Source organism: Mercenaria mercenaria, chromosome 12 (genome assembly GCF_021730395.1).
Source record: "Mercenaria mercenaria strain notata chromosome 12, MADL_Memer_1, whole genome shotgun sequence".
NCBI classification, from domain to species: domain Eukaryota; kingdom Metazoa; phylum Mollusca; class Bivalvia; order Venerida; family Veneridae; genus Mercenaria; species Mercenaria mercenaria.
The window spans coordinates 27,101,437-27,117,634 of NC_069372.1; the positions used below are offsets into that span (position 1 = coordinate 27,101,437).

The 16,198-nt window shown below is 34.4% G+C and overlaps 1 protein-coding gene across 1 annotated transcript; it reads right to left on the minus strand.

Moving 5' to 3' along the window:
• Positions 1-12,676: 12,676 nt before the first annotated feature.
• LOC128547111 (uncharacterized) lies at positions 12,677-15,001 on the minus strand. The gene is made up of 4 exons (XM_053518836.1): positions 14,860-15,001; positions 13,646-13,822; positions 13,194-13,353; positions 12,677-12,839 (listed from the first exon to the last, which is right to left on the minus strand). Exons 1-4 carry the CDS (start codon positions 14,860-14,862, stop codon positions 12,757-12,759), a joined length of 423 nt encoding a protein of 140 aa, XP_053374811.1. The 5' UTR covers positions 14,863-15,001; the 3' UTR covers positions 12,677-12,756.
• Between the last annotated feature and the right edge of the window lie 1,197 nt (positions 15,002-16,198).

The window sequence follows — 16,198 nt, forward strand, 5'->3', positions numbered from 1 at the left end:
GCATAGATCTGTCATGTGAATTTAGCAAAAAAATGCAAAGAAAATAAGGAAAATAGCTCTGCAGAGCAAAAAAAAACTGAGGACTATTTGTATCCGCCATTATGCGACTACCATTTTTTTCGCGCCATTTTTCTTTTTAGTGTCTGTATGCCTTGAAGGTCAGTAATTCAAATCTTTCTTCGTTACAGAACATCACTTTTACCAGACTCTAGTCCGACCCCAGCTTGAATATGCCTCCGAGGTATGGTCGCTCCACACCCAAACCCAGATAGACCAAATTGAAAGTGTCCAAAGGAGAGCCGCCCGTTGGATCAAGACTGACTACGGCCGTACTTCAAGTGTAACAGATATGCTACACTCCCTAAACCTTCGTCAACTGGATTTAAGGCGTATAGATTCTCTAGAGGTTATCACTCTTCTATAAGATTCATCACGATCTGGTTGCTATCCCAGTCGTAGATTACCTTACCCCAATGACCCGATGTGTCCGCTATGGCCATTCCCTAAGTTATAGGTTAATTACTGCAACCACTGACTATTACAAGTTCTCTTATTTTCCGAGAACTGTGTACCATTGGAACCAACTTCCCCCAGTGTCGCCCACCTCCCTACCCTGAACTTTGGTCAACCATCCAGAATATCCCCCATAAAGTTCTATCTGGGTCCTTGGTGATTTTAACATGCCTGGTGTTGACTGGACATCAGAATCCATCTCTGAAAACTGTAGGTACCGTAGCTTGTATACCTCCTTTCTTGAAAATATAGTTAATTTCAATTTCCAGCAAATGGTCACAATGCTTACTAGAGGAAATAATATCTTGGATCTTTTCCTCACAAACATGCCCTCTCAAGTCAATAACACCACTACTTTACCCCCCCCCCCCCCCTCCCCTAGGTTCTTCAGATCACGACATTGTCTTTCACGAGATAAAGGTTAATAGAGGCCGCCTTATACAACAGGTCAGAAAAATGAAATTCTACAAGAAAGCAAACTGGAATGGCATCAAACAAGACTTTGAAATGTTTTCAAAGCAGTTTCTTGCAGCAAATCACACTGATCCAAATACTGCTTGGTCATCATTTAAGGATGAGCTAAACCGCATTAGCTCTATCCACATCCCAACTAGATGTACTAAAGTCCGTCGTGATCTCCGATGGGTTACTCCTGCCATCATTAGGCAAATAAGGAAACGGGACCGTCTGTTTTCCAAAATACAAAGGTCAAATTCCCACTCCAATTCTGAAAAACTGGTCAAAGGATATAAATGCTTAAAGGGAAAAATACAAAAAGATATTAGGAATAGCTACTGGCAGTATTTAGACACCATAATCTTCACTGCCGACTCCAAACCAGGTCAAAACAAAAAGTTTTACTCATTTGTCAAATCGAATAGGACAGAAAACAGTGGTGTTGCTCCTCTTAAAAATGAAGGTCAAACATTTGTCGATCCGACAGCAAAAGCAAACATACTCAATCAGCAATTTGAGTCAGTTTTCTCACGGCCTCAACCCCTAAGCCTCGCCCAGTCATGCAAACAACTGCTTACCCCAGTAAACAAACCAGTCGTGCCCAAGGTCAACATATCCCAGGATGGTGTAGAAAAGCTCATTAAAAGCCTGGATCCAAGTAAAGCCTCTTGCCCAGATGAACTGCCACCTAGGTTATTGAAGGAACTAGCCCCTGTCTTTACCTACATATTCCAAATCTCCCTCAATACTGGTATTGTTCCCAATGACTGGAAGCATGCAGTCATTGCCCCTGCATATAAAAAAAGGCCCTAAGTGGTAACCCTCTAATTATCGCCCCATATCCCTCACATGTATTGCCTCAAAGTTAATGGAACACATTCTTGTTACCAACATCATGTCCTTCTATGATCAGTTTAACATTCTCAGTCCCTACCAACATGGTTTCAGGTCAAAACACAGCTGTGAAACCCAGCTAATAAGTTTTTCCCAAGAAGTCAGTGACAGCTTAGAACAAGGTCAACAAACAGATATCATAGTCATGGACTTCAGCAAAGCCTTCGATAAGGTAGATCATCACAAACTAGTCCACAAGTTACAAAGACTAGGTGTCAATCCACATGTCACATATTGGGTCAATTCCTTCCTTCAGGGTCGCACTCAGCAGGTAGTCGTCGAAGGTCACAATTCAGACAATCACCCCGTCCTCTCTGGTGTCCAACAAGGCTCGGTCCTCGGACCTTGCCTCTTCCTCTCGTACATAAATGATCTGCCTGAAAGTGTTAAAGGCAAGGTGAGGCTGTTCGCAGATGATACAATAGTCTATGTTACGGTCAAATCAAACAGTGATGCACAAGCTCTACAGCAAGACCTTTTCAGTCTCGAAACCCTGGAGTCTGATTGGTCCATGGAATTCAATCCAGATAAGTGCGAAGTCCTAAGAATCAGTCGCAAAAGAAACCATGTAATATTCCCTTATAAGCTGCATGACATCGAGTTAAATTCGGCTGATTCTGCCAAATATTTAGGCGTAACCATTAGTAAAGACCTATCATGGACCAATCATATCAATAATGTAACATCAAAAGCAAAAAAATCCCTAAGATTCCTCAAACTTAATGTCAAAACCCCAATTAAAAGAGTCAAAGAGGTTGCATATAAAACCTATGTTAGACCCCAGTTAGAGTACTGTTCCACCATATGGCATCCATGGCAAAAATACCTAACCCATAAAATTGAGCAAGTTCCAAGATCTGCAGCAAGATATGTCTATAATGACTACAATTACACAAGTAGTGTCTCCAAAATGATAAATGAACTAAACTTGCAAACCCTAGAACAACGCCGTAAGATCGGCTCAGTTACTATGTTATACAAGATCCAACAACACCTTGTTTTGTTGACCACAGTCATCTTATACCTACTAGAAACTTGAACTACTTGATACCGTATTCAAAGACACATTATCATGCAAACTCCTTTTTTCCCAGAAGCATACGTCTGTGGAACAGTCTCCCTGTGTCTTTGCAAGCTAGTCCCAACTTAGAAGTATTTGTTGGGCAGCTACCACCCTTCTATCAGTTCTAATTCAACTTCCTGCTTTTACTTTTTTAACCTGGCCTGTAAAATAGTACTTTTACTTTATCTTTGAGATGCACATAATCTCTGTATTCTTATATTTTTAACAGCTATCCCTGACAAAGCGCCTGCTAGTTATAATCGATAACGATTGTTAAGCAGTATAACATAGACATAGACATAGACATAGACATAGACATAGACATGCCAGCCAGTTGTGGTCTGCTACCCTGTCGCATATTTGCTTTTGCCCGCACAGCAAACCCCTACCTTCGGTTTGGATTTGCAAAACTTGCCATATGGGGTGTTAAAAACATGGAAACCTTCTCATTTCACGCAGAATGTAATCTAGCAGTGAAAACGTGTGATTAAAGCACTCGTTTTACACGAATTTGCGCAAAAACAATGGGAAAATTAAGATCTACTTACTTTGGACTTCTTTTGACTACACTACGAAAGCACATTTTCGACCGAATTACTGGCCTTATTTCTATAAGAAATATTCCTTATCAAATTTCATTACTTTTTTCAGCTCTATTTTCAAGAAAGATGTAATATCAAACATATTACCAAGTTTTATTGTGAAAATTGAAATTTTTACAGAAATATAGGCATTTAATTGAGGCCATCCCTACACATTTATTGGGCTTGATTTAGGCCCTATGGCCGCTTAACTGTAATTTTTGGTAAATGTTTCACTTGTTTGCATCATTTTTCACTTGGATTCCAAAATATTATTCATTCCGTCAAAAATAAGGCACAGATTTTTGTGCATTTTCTGACATTCTACAGACAAAAAATGTCCTTTATATTGCAGAAATCGTTAAAGAAATAGACGCATCTATGCAAAATGGGGCCAAACTTCAATCTTTCTTTCAAAGTTCATGATTATTTTGCATTGGAAACACCATTTTATAACATATACAACATATTTATGACTTGTAAGACTAATTGTGATGTGTTCCTAGAAAAGTCATTATAGAACACCACCTTTTCCTACACTTATTTTTCGTGAAAGTTCTATCATGCATTAACAAAAAAATGAAAAGAAAATAAGGGTTGAATAGTTCCTAGTGAAATGCCAGCCAGTTGTGGTCTGCTAAATTGTGTCGGAGTTTTATGACTTTTATATTTTTGTAAGTGTAAATAATGTAAATATATTATTATGTAATGATTCGTTGCATTAATTTTGGATAAAATTTATTGATTTTTACATATTTGTTGGAAGAGTAAATTTATTAAGAAAAAGAAATTTTATCTTTTAAAATTGAATTAGATCATGAACGTATGTAAAGAAAAACTTAGGAGTACATATATAGCATTTCTATTACTTTGTTCTATTTCATATTTTTCTAGAGGTGTTATATTCCAGTCGTGTACCCGTTTACTGAACTTAGCTATTAGTTTTCATGTAAACTTCCGCGAAAATAAAGAAGGTGTTCATGAAAACTAAAAATATCGTGAAAACAGATTTTTTTCATGAATGCAAGATAAATATCTAAACATGACAATTTGCTAGTTAGTGCTTTAAACTGCCACAACACACCAGATAAAGTTTCATAATGCCAGCTAACTATTTCATGATATTTTTCACTAAAGGATATAAATTTGGAATTCATAAGAGTCCAGTGGTAATAGTGTCTGACTACGAAACAAGTGGTCGTGAGTCCGAGCCCCAGCACCAACTAAAATTTGTTGTATTTTTAGGAGAAAAACCATGATCAACAATTTGGTAAAATTTGCCGCCTTATCGGTAAAATTATCCCCCTTGAAATCACCTGGCTGGGCGATATCGATTTTTATCTGGTTGATATTTTCCAATAGAAACAAAGAAGGAAAAAAAGTTTGAACAAATATTGTTTTTATTAGAATGAACACACAATATTTATTATCCTATTGAAGCGTTCGTCATTCTTTTCTCATTTCAAAGATATAAAAATTATATATCTAAAAAGAAGATTTAATGCTTCCCTTGGCGATTAAAAAACACCACTATCAGTCTCAGTTTACGGCATATAGTTACTGAATAAAATAAGCAAAAACCTGTGGTACGTATCTTATTCTTTCCCCTGTACCCATTTTATTCATAATTTGAGAATATTTATTATCCTGTTGAAGTATTCTATAGACATTAAATTTTGTATATATGTTTTTATTTTGAAATTATTTTAATGTCTTCTTGCTTCCCTGGACGTTTAAAGGTAGTCAATCACATTTAAACAACATTTAATGACATTTTTTTACTTTTTGTATATTCTGGTAGAGAATTATTTAAGAAACAAAAAGACCGATTACATAGAGTTAGATTCCTATTTGAAATGTATATTTTATTATTTTTATAAAATTTTGTAATTACTCCCCTTTAATATGAAAGTATATAAAAAGCTGGGTATTTCTTTTTATTTCGATACAATGTCTAGTTTTACATTTGCATTTGATAGACATATCAACTATTGAACAATCTGAACCAAAATGCAAGTTTAAAAGCTGTGTGTAGCTTCTGAATTCTGAATTTATTTCCAATCTATCTTAGTTGCGCAACCAAGATAGGCAAAGGGAGGTAATAATAATTTTTCAAACTTGCGTTTCTAATGAATTCCATCTAAATACATAGTTTTTAATGCAAATATTTTACAAGTATATTACAATATGTCTAATATTTATACATTCCCTTAGGCAAAGTATGTTTATCAAATTTATACTTATGATAAAATAACTCTATCTTGGATTGGCAACAAGGATAGGAAAATGAAATTTTAAAAATACCTCCAGTGAAAATCTAATTTGTATTAAGTGTTAAGTGAACATAAATGAGTGTAAATGATCAGATGCTAAAGTTTCGAACAAATCCGTTACATAGCCAAAATCTGATTATCCACCTTTAAAAGTTGGTGATTTTATTGCTCGTGTCCGTGGTATTTCCGAACGCGCGCGGAAACTCTCGAACTCGACCGAAGTTAAGCTGTCTATATGATACAGAGAGCTGATGGTTACAAAAGAGTATTATTATTGATAGGCGTTATATTTATTATACAGTCTGTAGTTACTGACATGTATCCTTGAAGAAAGAAGGAAATATTGTATTGTTGTGTTTGTAATTCTTACTGCATGCATCAATATAAAAGAAAAAAAGAAAGACAGGTAGATAGAGAGAAGAAAGGAAAGTCATAACAATTTCATGAGTGAAATTTACACAATTAGAAGAGAAGCTAGTCGAGTATATAAATGGTCTATATTTTACTGCTCGCTAAAAATTCATAATGCAACTATATATATTTCTTTCTAAAAATGATATAGCCACTGTCTCGTATTTTAAAGATTCGCATAATTATATTTATACCCCTTAGTTTAAGTTTTCGGAGCCTCTCAAACAGCCATATTAAAGCACTTTTTGATGGTTATTTATTACCAATTAACAGCTTTTTGCAAGTTTATTGCGTGTCGACACCTTTTTTTATTAGGGGATTAGGGGTGATCAGGTCTTTTTATTACACAGATAATAATCTTCTCGCTGACAGCGTCTATATTGAGAACATTTTGAAAATTGCAACATGTTTAATGAACGCCACCTAAATACACTGTAAATAAACATTTTTTTAGCTCATCTGATTTTTTGAAAAAAAATGATGAGTTATTGTCATCACTTGAGCGGTTGTCGGCGTCGGCGTCGGCGTCGGTGTCGGCGTCGGCGTCGGCGTCTGCGTCGGCGTTGCCTGGTTAAGTTTTATGTTTTGGTCAGCTTTTCTCCTAAACTATCAAAGCTATTGCTTTGAAACTTGGAATACTTGTTCACCATCATAAGCTGACCCTGTATAGCAAGAAACATAACTCCATCTTGCTTTTTGCAAGATTTATGGCCCCTTTTGTAATTAGAAAATATCAGATTTCTTGGTTAAGTTTTATGTTTAGGTCAACTTTTCTCATAAACTATCAAAGCTATTGCTTTGAAACTTGGAATACTTGTTCACCATCATAAGCAGACCCTGTACATCAAGAAACATAACTCCATCTTGCTTTTTGCAAGATTTATTGCCCCTTTTGGACTTAGAAAATCAGTTTTCTTGGTTAAGTTTTATGTTTAGGTCAGCTTTTATCCTAAACTATCAAAGCTATTGCTTTAAAGCTTGCAACACTTGTTCACAATCATAAGTTGACCCTGTATAGCAAGAAACATAACTCCGTCCTGCTTTTTGCAAGATTTATGGCCCCTTTTGGACTTAGAAAATATCAGATTTCTTTGTTAAGTTTTATGTTTAGGTCAACTTTTTCTCTTAAACTATCAAAGCTATTGCTTTGAAACTTGCAACACTTGTTCACCATCATAAGCTGACCCTGTACAGCAAGCAACATAACTCCATCCTGCTTTTTGCAATAATTATTGCCCCTTTTGGACTTAGAAATTCATTTTCTTGGTTGAGTATTATGTTTAAGTCAACTTTTCTCATAAACTATCAAAGCTATTGCTTTGAAACTTGCAACAGTTTTTCACCATCATAAGTGGACACTGTACATCAAGAAACATAACTCTTTCCTGCTTTTTGCAAGAATGATGGCCCTTTTTAGACTTAGAAAATCATGGGTAGGATAATATTTCTATTACACAAAAAAAATCAGATGAGCGTCAGCACCCGCAAGGCGGTGCTCTTGTTTCATTTTCTAATCAACAACAAGTGATGAAAAATATATAGGATAATGTGACAGTGATTTAGTATTTACTTGTATTTGATTTACAAGTATTTATTTTCCTGAATACAGGTTAATTGTTGATACTAATGTATAGAAACATAGAGCACATGTTAAAGGTTCGCCTTAAAATGAAAATATTATAAGTTTTCCGACAACATTGTGAAAAATTGCCGTTTACTGATATATTAATTTATTGTCTCTTCTGAAAATTATTATGTATTCTTTGTGCTCCATATCATATAATGCTTTCACTTGCTGTAAGTATTGCATTTATAAGCTTTATGCAATAAGTCGAAATTGAATAGAATTGAATGTACACACAGATAATCTCAAGCAGATATAGCACGCGCTAATTTTGTATTTTTAGGAGAAAAATGATTTGCCCAGTGTAGGACTCGAACACATGACCCCTGCTTGCAAGTCAGGTACTCTACCAACTGAGCTTACCGGGCTCCTGATTACTCAGAAGCCTCGAATCACTAAACTCCTCCTCACTTTAACTTTGAAGGCTTAACCTTATAGTGGAATCGAGAGCGGGGCACCAACTGTTGAGCTTCCAACAGAGTATAGCCCTGCAAACTGCTCTTCATAAATTTACCACATAGCTTTCCTTTACAGCTGAATCGCAGAGCGAGGCAAAAACTGTTCATCTTCTAACAAAGTATTGCCCCTGCAAATACCGCATATTCTGGCAACTGTAGCCTGCACTTTCCAATTTACCTCATCGCCAGTGTTGTATTTTTAGGAGAAAATATCTGCCCAGTGTAGGACTCGAACCCACGACCCCTGCTTGCAAGTCAGGCCCTCTATCAACTGAGCTAATCGAGCAAATATAATTTTGTTTTCATGAAAATTTATCTTGTTTCATGAAAACCACTATCATTTTCATGAACACTTTCTTAAGTGGTGTCAGTTCAGAGCACTAAGAAGCATAATTTCGTGTTAAGATATTTAACTAGTCTTCATGATATGTTTCTGTTTCCATGAAATCCTCCATTATTTTGTAATACGAAAGCCCGGGGTTGACTTCATATTTCAGTAACACCCATTTCCTATTTATCATTTCTCAATTTACACAATAAGACATATAGAAACTATGAAATGAGATGTGTGAAACGAGAAATAGGAAATGGGAAAACTGAAATATGAAGTCACCACCGGGCTTTCGTAATTATTAACGTGAAAAAACTTCCTTCATTTTCGTGAAAGTTTTTATGAAAACTAATAGCTAAGTTGTGGCAGTTTTATGTCACCATAGATCCGCTTTTCACTTTGATATTAAAAATCGTTAGGTAAACCTCCTGCTTGTAAATATATAGATATGTCCAGTCAGATAATGACCAAAACTGTTAATTATCGATTTTGTCCCCGGGTTACTACAACAACAATTAGTACGGAAATCGACGATCCGTCCGGTAGCAGTGATATTGGATTATTGGTTTTATTGATTTTTTTTTGTGATAGGTCAGGCTGTCCCAAGTTCGTAATGTGTCCGTTATAAAATCAAAATCAAATCTGTCATTGCTATTGCATCTGTGAGCATGTCAAACTAAAGTCTTCTTTCATCAAGGGACAGTACCCTGTATTTACCGTTGATAAGAAGAATTAGATATGCGAGTTTCTCCCCTTATCTACCCGTTTGGTAACATATGGTAACATAACGTATCTTATCACCTAGCCTGAGATTCAGTCGATGATATTTTTTGCTTTGTCATAACATTTTGTCAACTCCAGTTCTTCGGGCAATTGTGTCGCCTTCCGTGTCAGTATCTAGCTAAACACATATTTCTCCACCGGTTAACTAGATTTTTGAATTTTGATAATCAAACTTGTGGTTTTTTGCCTGATATTTACAGAGTACTTCAAAAATACGAATTGTTAGGCTACTTGAAAGTCTACGTACGCACCGGGGTTTTCCCGTCAAACTTGTCGTGGAAAGTCATCTTACAAAAGACAGTAGTGAAGCCAGATCACCTCAAACGGATAGTTAGGCTCTGTGAAAATAGACCGATTTTAAATACCGTTCTCAATGTAGAAAAGCCAAGTCAGTTATGGTTGTTAGCAAGGAGAAACCCAAAACTGTTAAACATATGTTCATTTCTTGTAAATTTGATAGGTTCGATGTTGTCTTCACACTTTGTGCAAAGATGTAAAAAGTGTGAATTGCTGTGTGAAGACATTAACGTACATCTTATTTGCTTCTGTCTGAAAAATGCCTCTATACGGATGCAACTGTGGGATTCTATAATAGACTTATGCGGCATGAGGGCATTTACACAGCTTTTCCCACTGTGCCCGAAAGAGCAGTGCTGGTACCTCCTTAATCTCGCAATAGAAAGCAATGAATACTGTCTTAAGTACTACAGTATTACCAAATACATGAAACGTATGATACTGCATGAATAAGATTACGGTAATCATTTATAAAATGTATATGCAATTCAAATTTGTTATGCTCGTACGTCAGTTTTAATAAAAATAATGTTTGTTTTCATGCAAGGTTTACGGGCACTGCCGGGGGCACGGCTGTATTGTGTTTCACAAGTACATCTTTTTCCAAACTGATTATGTATAGAATTTCTTAATTGATGATCCTGTTGACCTGTGCTAGTTAACTCTTACTGATGCCTTAAAGTGTATGTAATTAGAACTTATGTGACATTGTGTAAACATATAAATATGTGTGGTATGTGTATGTTTATATAGGATTTTCCATTGACATGTATATATTATGATATTCAATGTTGTATATATGTTCAGCTCTTCAGTATTGGAGGAAATAAAAGAATCTATCTATCGTCCGGTAGCAGTGATATTGGATTATTGGTTTTATTGATTTTTTTTTTGTGATAGGTCAGGCTGTCCCAAGTTCGTAATGTGTCCGTTATAAAATCAAAATCAAATCTGTCATTGCTATTGCATCTGTGAGCCTCCTTGGTGTCACCTAAATCACATTGTAGGTATTCATCAAATAAATGTCACAGAGTTGTGAATGACTCTCCTTAGTGTAGTAGTAATTTTATGTATATAACTGTGAACAATGAGTGAACTCTCAACTAATTAAGACATGAACTTGTAACTTACTAGCAATATTTGGACAATTCAGTCTTTGATAAAAAAAGGGGGACCAAAGCTTTTAGTTCATAGAATACAGGTTTATCTTTTTTGCCCCTTTTTTTAAGATGAAGATTGGCAAGTTTGTGAAGTGACTAAAATGATTCAACTCATTTATTTATGGTGAAGTTTGCATAAAAAATGTAATTTGTTTACTAGATCTTTGAAGAGCTGTTTATGAAAATGTATCACTGTGACAGTTTTCTAACAAGTAGACCCGTTGTCTATTAGTATCAAAGCTTTTCATTCAGCAGGGAAGGAAATGGGTATCGTAAAATTATTGACTTGTCTCTGTTATGTTTCGGGTAATTTCAAAAAACATAATTGTGATATACTTTTGTAGCTCATGGATTTTCACACCGCACACAAAACGTTGGCTGATTTGAAGTATTGGTAAGAGAATTGAGTCTGTTTGAAGACAACAATAGAGTTTAACAAAATTAATATACTGTTATCTCAAAAGACTCTTAATACATAGATGCCCTTAAAAGTAACCAATCTTTCTAGTTTATTATGGTATGCAACATAATTTGATGTAAAAATGCAAAGTGTTTCCCTAGTTATACTGCACAAATGTATGTTACACATTTAGAGAGATATTTACAGCGACATAAAAAGAAAACAGCAGCAAAAAATAGAAGTAAGCTATATAAAATTCTGGCAGGAACTATAATTTAACTCAGATATTTTTGTAATTTCTTAGATTAACTGAATTCTTTCTTGAAAAAAAAAATGAAAGTACTCAGTTATCATCAGAGTTATTTTACAAATCAAACCAACTGTTAGTAAGGTTTGCTTCGAGGAATTATTTAACATTATCCATACATCTACTGCTCTGGGGCCGCAGCGGTTTCATGATGCTTTGGTGTCTGGAACGTGGCTTTTCTTTGTTTTCTACAATATGCTATTGAAAGAGAAGTCGTAGAACGCATTAACGTTAGCGTGCTTAAATCTATAAGAGCACTATTGGTTTGATTAATAAACAGACGTTCCTTATTCAATTCGAACTCTGTTTTAGCTGTTTCCTTTTATTCAGCTGCTTCAAGACTATTTATCTTGTAGCAGTAGTAACTGGAACTACTGTCTGTTATTAATTACAAATTCACCAGACAAGAAACAGAACGCACAGAACTAGTAATTAGTATTTGTAAGCATATATGACATACCTTTGGATATTTTTTTTGAGAAAGGAAAGTTTGTTTGTTTCTTTGAATGGGTAATCAGATAGTTTGTGTAAAATAAATCACATTATTCAGTTCTTTAACGGCAGTCAAACGAAGTAAAAACATTGCAGTTTTTTACTGTTCCTTTCTCTTGTTTTCGCTTTTCTTTTGTAACTGTTTTTTCTAAAACCTAAATGTTAGTTACTGTTTACTGTGATTTTACAAAGGCCAGGAGAAGAAGACCCCGACCGAGTTAGGATACATGTAAGTAAAAGTTTGCATATATTTTCTCTATTTCAGAAAATACTAGAAATAAATATTTAACACAAATAAAAGGCCATGTCATTTTTATATGAAAACAATCAATTCACTGTACCTTGTCTTATTGTATGTAACAGTACTGTAATTGTTATTTCCATCACAACAATTGCCTGTGCCGGGATTTCATGTCCTTTCATTAAATATATATGACCAGATAAAAAAAAATGAATCTTTGTTTATTGATGTGTTTATAGTAATATACGGCTAAAATGTTAAAATGGGAATAGTTTGTAATATAATCCTGTTTTATCAATAAACGCTCACGTTACAACCTACTAATTGGAACATTTTAACTAAATACCTTTAGCTTATAAAAAGCAATGTTATCCTATTTAAAACAAACACAATTTACTTTAATGTCTTTTATTGTCTGTATTAATTCTATTGTTATTACAAACATCACTTTCACGGAAATAGACACAGGATGTTATTCCTTGTCAGAGTCGTAACATTCAGCTATCAACATAGGTACCAAGGCATAGAATTCGTCCCGTTTTATTACTCTGCCTTCTGAAAGAATAAAACGAAACATGACATCAAAATTTAATGAAAGGATAGCATAAAAGTAAGTGTTTATGTACTATAGTGTCATCGTATTGAAGTTGACTTATGAAACACCTACATATATTAATATTAAACATTGTTACTTTCTTATTCAAACTTCTTAATACCAGGCACCAACCATGTAGCAACCAGTTACCATATTTAACTAGCTTGCGGGTAACCAAACAGTTTCTACCGCCTACGACTGGACCGGAATTTTCGACCTCCCGCAGGTTTCTTATACATTTTACCTCTTTTTCAATAATTTTGTCCTTCTGTTTTGAAATTACTGATGAAGAAAATAGGAAGCCTTTTACAAACCTGCCATTAAGTCTACGAGAGCGAATAGAGTGTCGTTTGCCTCATTTATACTGAGTATAGCTAGAAGTTCGTCCTTAGCAATTGCCCCGTCCTGGTCGATGTCGTAAGTATTGAAATTACATGGATCATCTTGAAGCTTGATACTGTAACGATGTCCTTTCTGAAATAAATAGCATGTAGTTTTTATCAAGTTAAAGGAACATGATTGTAAATGTAAATGAAAAATGTAATATGCATAAATTCAAAATGTTGATTAAAGCTTTGCAGTTTTAGACAAATCAAAACTATTTGGCACAAACGGCAATATTTTAGCTTATAGTTCGGAAGTATATCAAAGTGTCCCAAGTGAAGGTGTTTCGAACCCACATACTTGAATGATTTTATCATATAATGAATAGAGTTAAGACAATCATACAACGCTGAACGATCTCTTATATAAATAGTTCTTCTACCTTTTCAGCATTTCCTTCCGTTCTCTTGGCGAAGTCATCTAAAGATCGTGACGATCTGCGATGATTAGATCTACATTGCAAGATTGTACCCCCATGACAGTCGCTAGAATTTCTGTTACAGCCATTTACGAGCCAAACACAAGCGCAGAAAACCAAAGATAGCACGATTTTGACCTCCTGTAATAGCAATCACGGAGAATTGCATAATATTACCATTTGTTTGGTATAAAAAGTCAAATGTAGTGTAATTCTCAATAATATCTAGCCTTAAAGTAGTACACCAGGTTTCAATGGAAACTATATTACAAAGTTGTAAAATGTATGTTGATTTACCGATATAAAACAGTATAAAGGAATTATGCTCGCTGAATATCTTTAAAACGCACATTAATATAATTCTGAATATTTGTAGTTCCTACTATCAAGCGTAGGTAACTTTTAACAATTTTTTTTAACCGAGCACTATATTTTATTCTTTCATGTCTATGTGAAATTCACACAAAGACACAAAATTTATTTCAAAACATGTATTTGCTGAGCATGCTGAGCAGATATGCAAACGCCAATAATTGAATTGAAGCAGAGTGAAAAGTTTTGAAATCAATGCCACTTATATCCATGATTACTAATTTTTAATTTTAGCTGTTCATCGGAGAGCATACCTTAAGGTCGGTTAGTTATCTGTTTTATATTAAGCTAAAATTTCAGGAATCTAACAATATTAGGAAAATTATGTCGATATAAGAATAGAAATGTAAACAAAGTCAATCATTTTAAATGAAACAGTTTAACATCATTCAATATATGCATTAATATGGAAAAGTCTTACATTTTGAAATCTCTCCATCTGTTTAATGAAATTTGAAATTTGTCCGACAATTGTTGATTAAAATAATTTTCATTATTACAATCCATGTGTCGTATCATTTCGTGTCAAATAATCCACTATATTACCGCGGACGATTGGTTTCAAAATGTCATCGATGTGACGTTAAACCAAAAAAACCTAAACAAAAAAGATCTAACACATTACATTTTACATGGTAGGTCTTAAATTATCTTTCTATAAAACATTTTACGTCCCATATCCGAAAAATATTATTGAGGAACCTCAAAAAATTTCTACTAAAGTGTTTTGGTGAAAGACAAATAACTTTTGCGCTGTCTAATCACTACAATGTACATATTTATTGAATTGTTTAAGTTTAACTTACCATGATCACTGTTGTTATTGTCACTGTTCCAGTATTAGTAATTTTCACCGATATTGGGGTATATAAATTGGAAAGTAGAGCGATTTCTTAAATAGTATCTCATCGTACACCACGTGATTTGATGTGGAAAACTCATAGCTTATTTTTGCTTTTTTTAGATGTCTATCCTGTTTGGTCAAGTGCTCTCTTCAACTAAAAACATATTAGAATATTTAAGTCTGTCATTTGATTGGCCCTCTGTAAATGTACTTTCGAAACTAGTGGTTGCAAATTCGTGGAATAACTCAGCTTTGCTTAAAACACTCGACGAAAACACTTATGTAAAGTTCACATCGCCTACGAAGTAGATGATGTCATTCACAAAAGCATTGCAGAATTTGATGACTACAATATAATCGGTTGTGCGCTTCAAAACTATTCTAAAACATAAAATGAAATTTCGTTAGTTGATCAGATGCTGCAAGAGTTATAAAAAAAATTCTAAATGCATTGGGAAATGCTTCGTTTCTATGAACACATAATGATTATAACGATGAAAACCATTAATGCTTATTTACCCATTACAAGTACTTACATAATATCGGTACTATTTGAACACTCAAAATGTCAGTTGAAATAAGTCTATCCGTACATACATGTGCATACATATTCAAAACTGCAGATGAAGCAAATAGAGTGACATTCGACATTAAGATATCGGTATGGTATTAGAAAAATGCATATTCATATAAATGCTTCAATTGTTCTTCATTGCCATGGTAAATAATAATTACTCTTCAAACTCTTCTACAAATGTTCATTTATCGAAAGCATGAATATGTCAGTTCTACTTTCTTATCAATAATTTAAAAGCGAAAAACCTCCACACATGCCTACGTTCAATCTTTAAAATTGCACATCATCATGTCTAACATGTTATTTAATTAGTATAACTGAAAAGTTAACATACATCAACTAATGCTGATATCTGTCTTGTTTTGAATTAAGCACAAAAACAGGAAACAACATTGCTCGATGAAACATGTTAAAGGAACGAATACGAATGAAAATAATAGTTTAGGAATGGCTTTTTTTAAAATCATTATTGACAAATCGTTAGAATTCGTCATAAATTCCATACAGTCGCTTAAATACAGAGTTACGAAACTAATGTCGTATTGAGTAAAGTTTGATCCAAACGAGCTTAGATAAGCTAGCATGTTATAGATACTAAGGTGTCTACATCCATCGCGGTCGTCGGCGGGCTGGATATATAGATATATCTACGGCGACCTAAATATAATTACCCTGACACATTTTACAATTAACATCTGTACGCCGCACTTCTTTTCCGTACCAT

Bases quoted from the DNA above. Each gene is read 5' to 3' on its own strand.
- LOC128547111 (XM_053518836.1), bottom strand. The intron at 13,354-13,645 runs GTAGAAGAACTA...TATTTATTTCAG, and splicing joins CGGAAGGAAATGCTGAAAAG to AAAGGACATCGTTACAGTAT. The intron at 12,840-13,193 runs GTTTGTAAAAGG...TTATTCTTTCAG, and splicing joins TCTCGTAGACTTAATGGCAG to AAGGCAGAGTAATAAAACGG.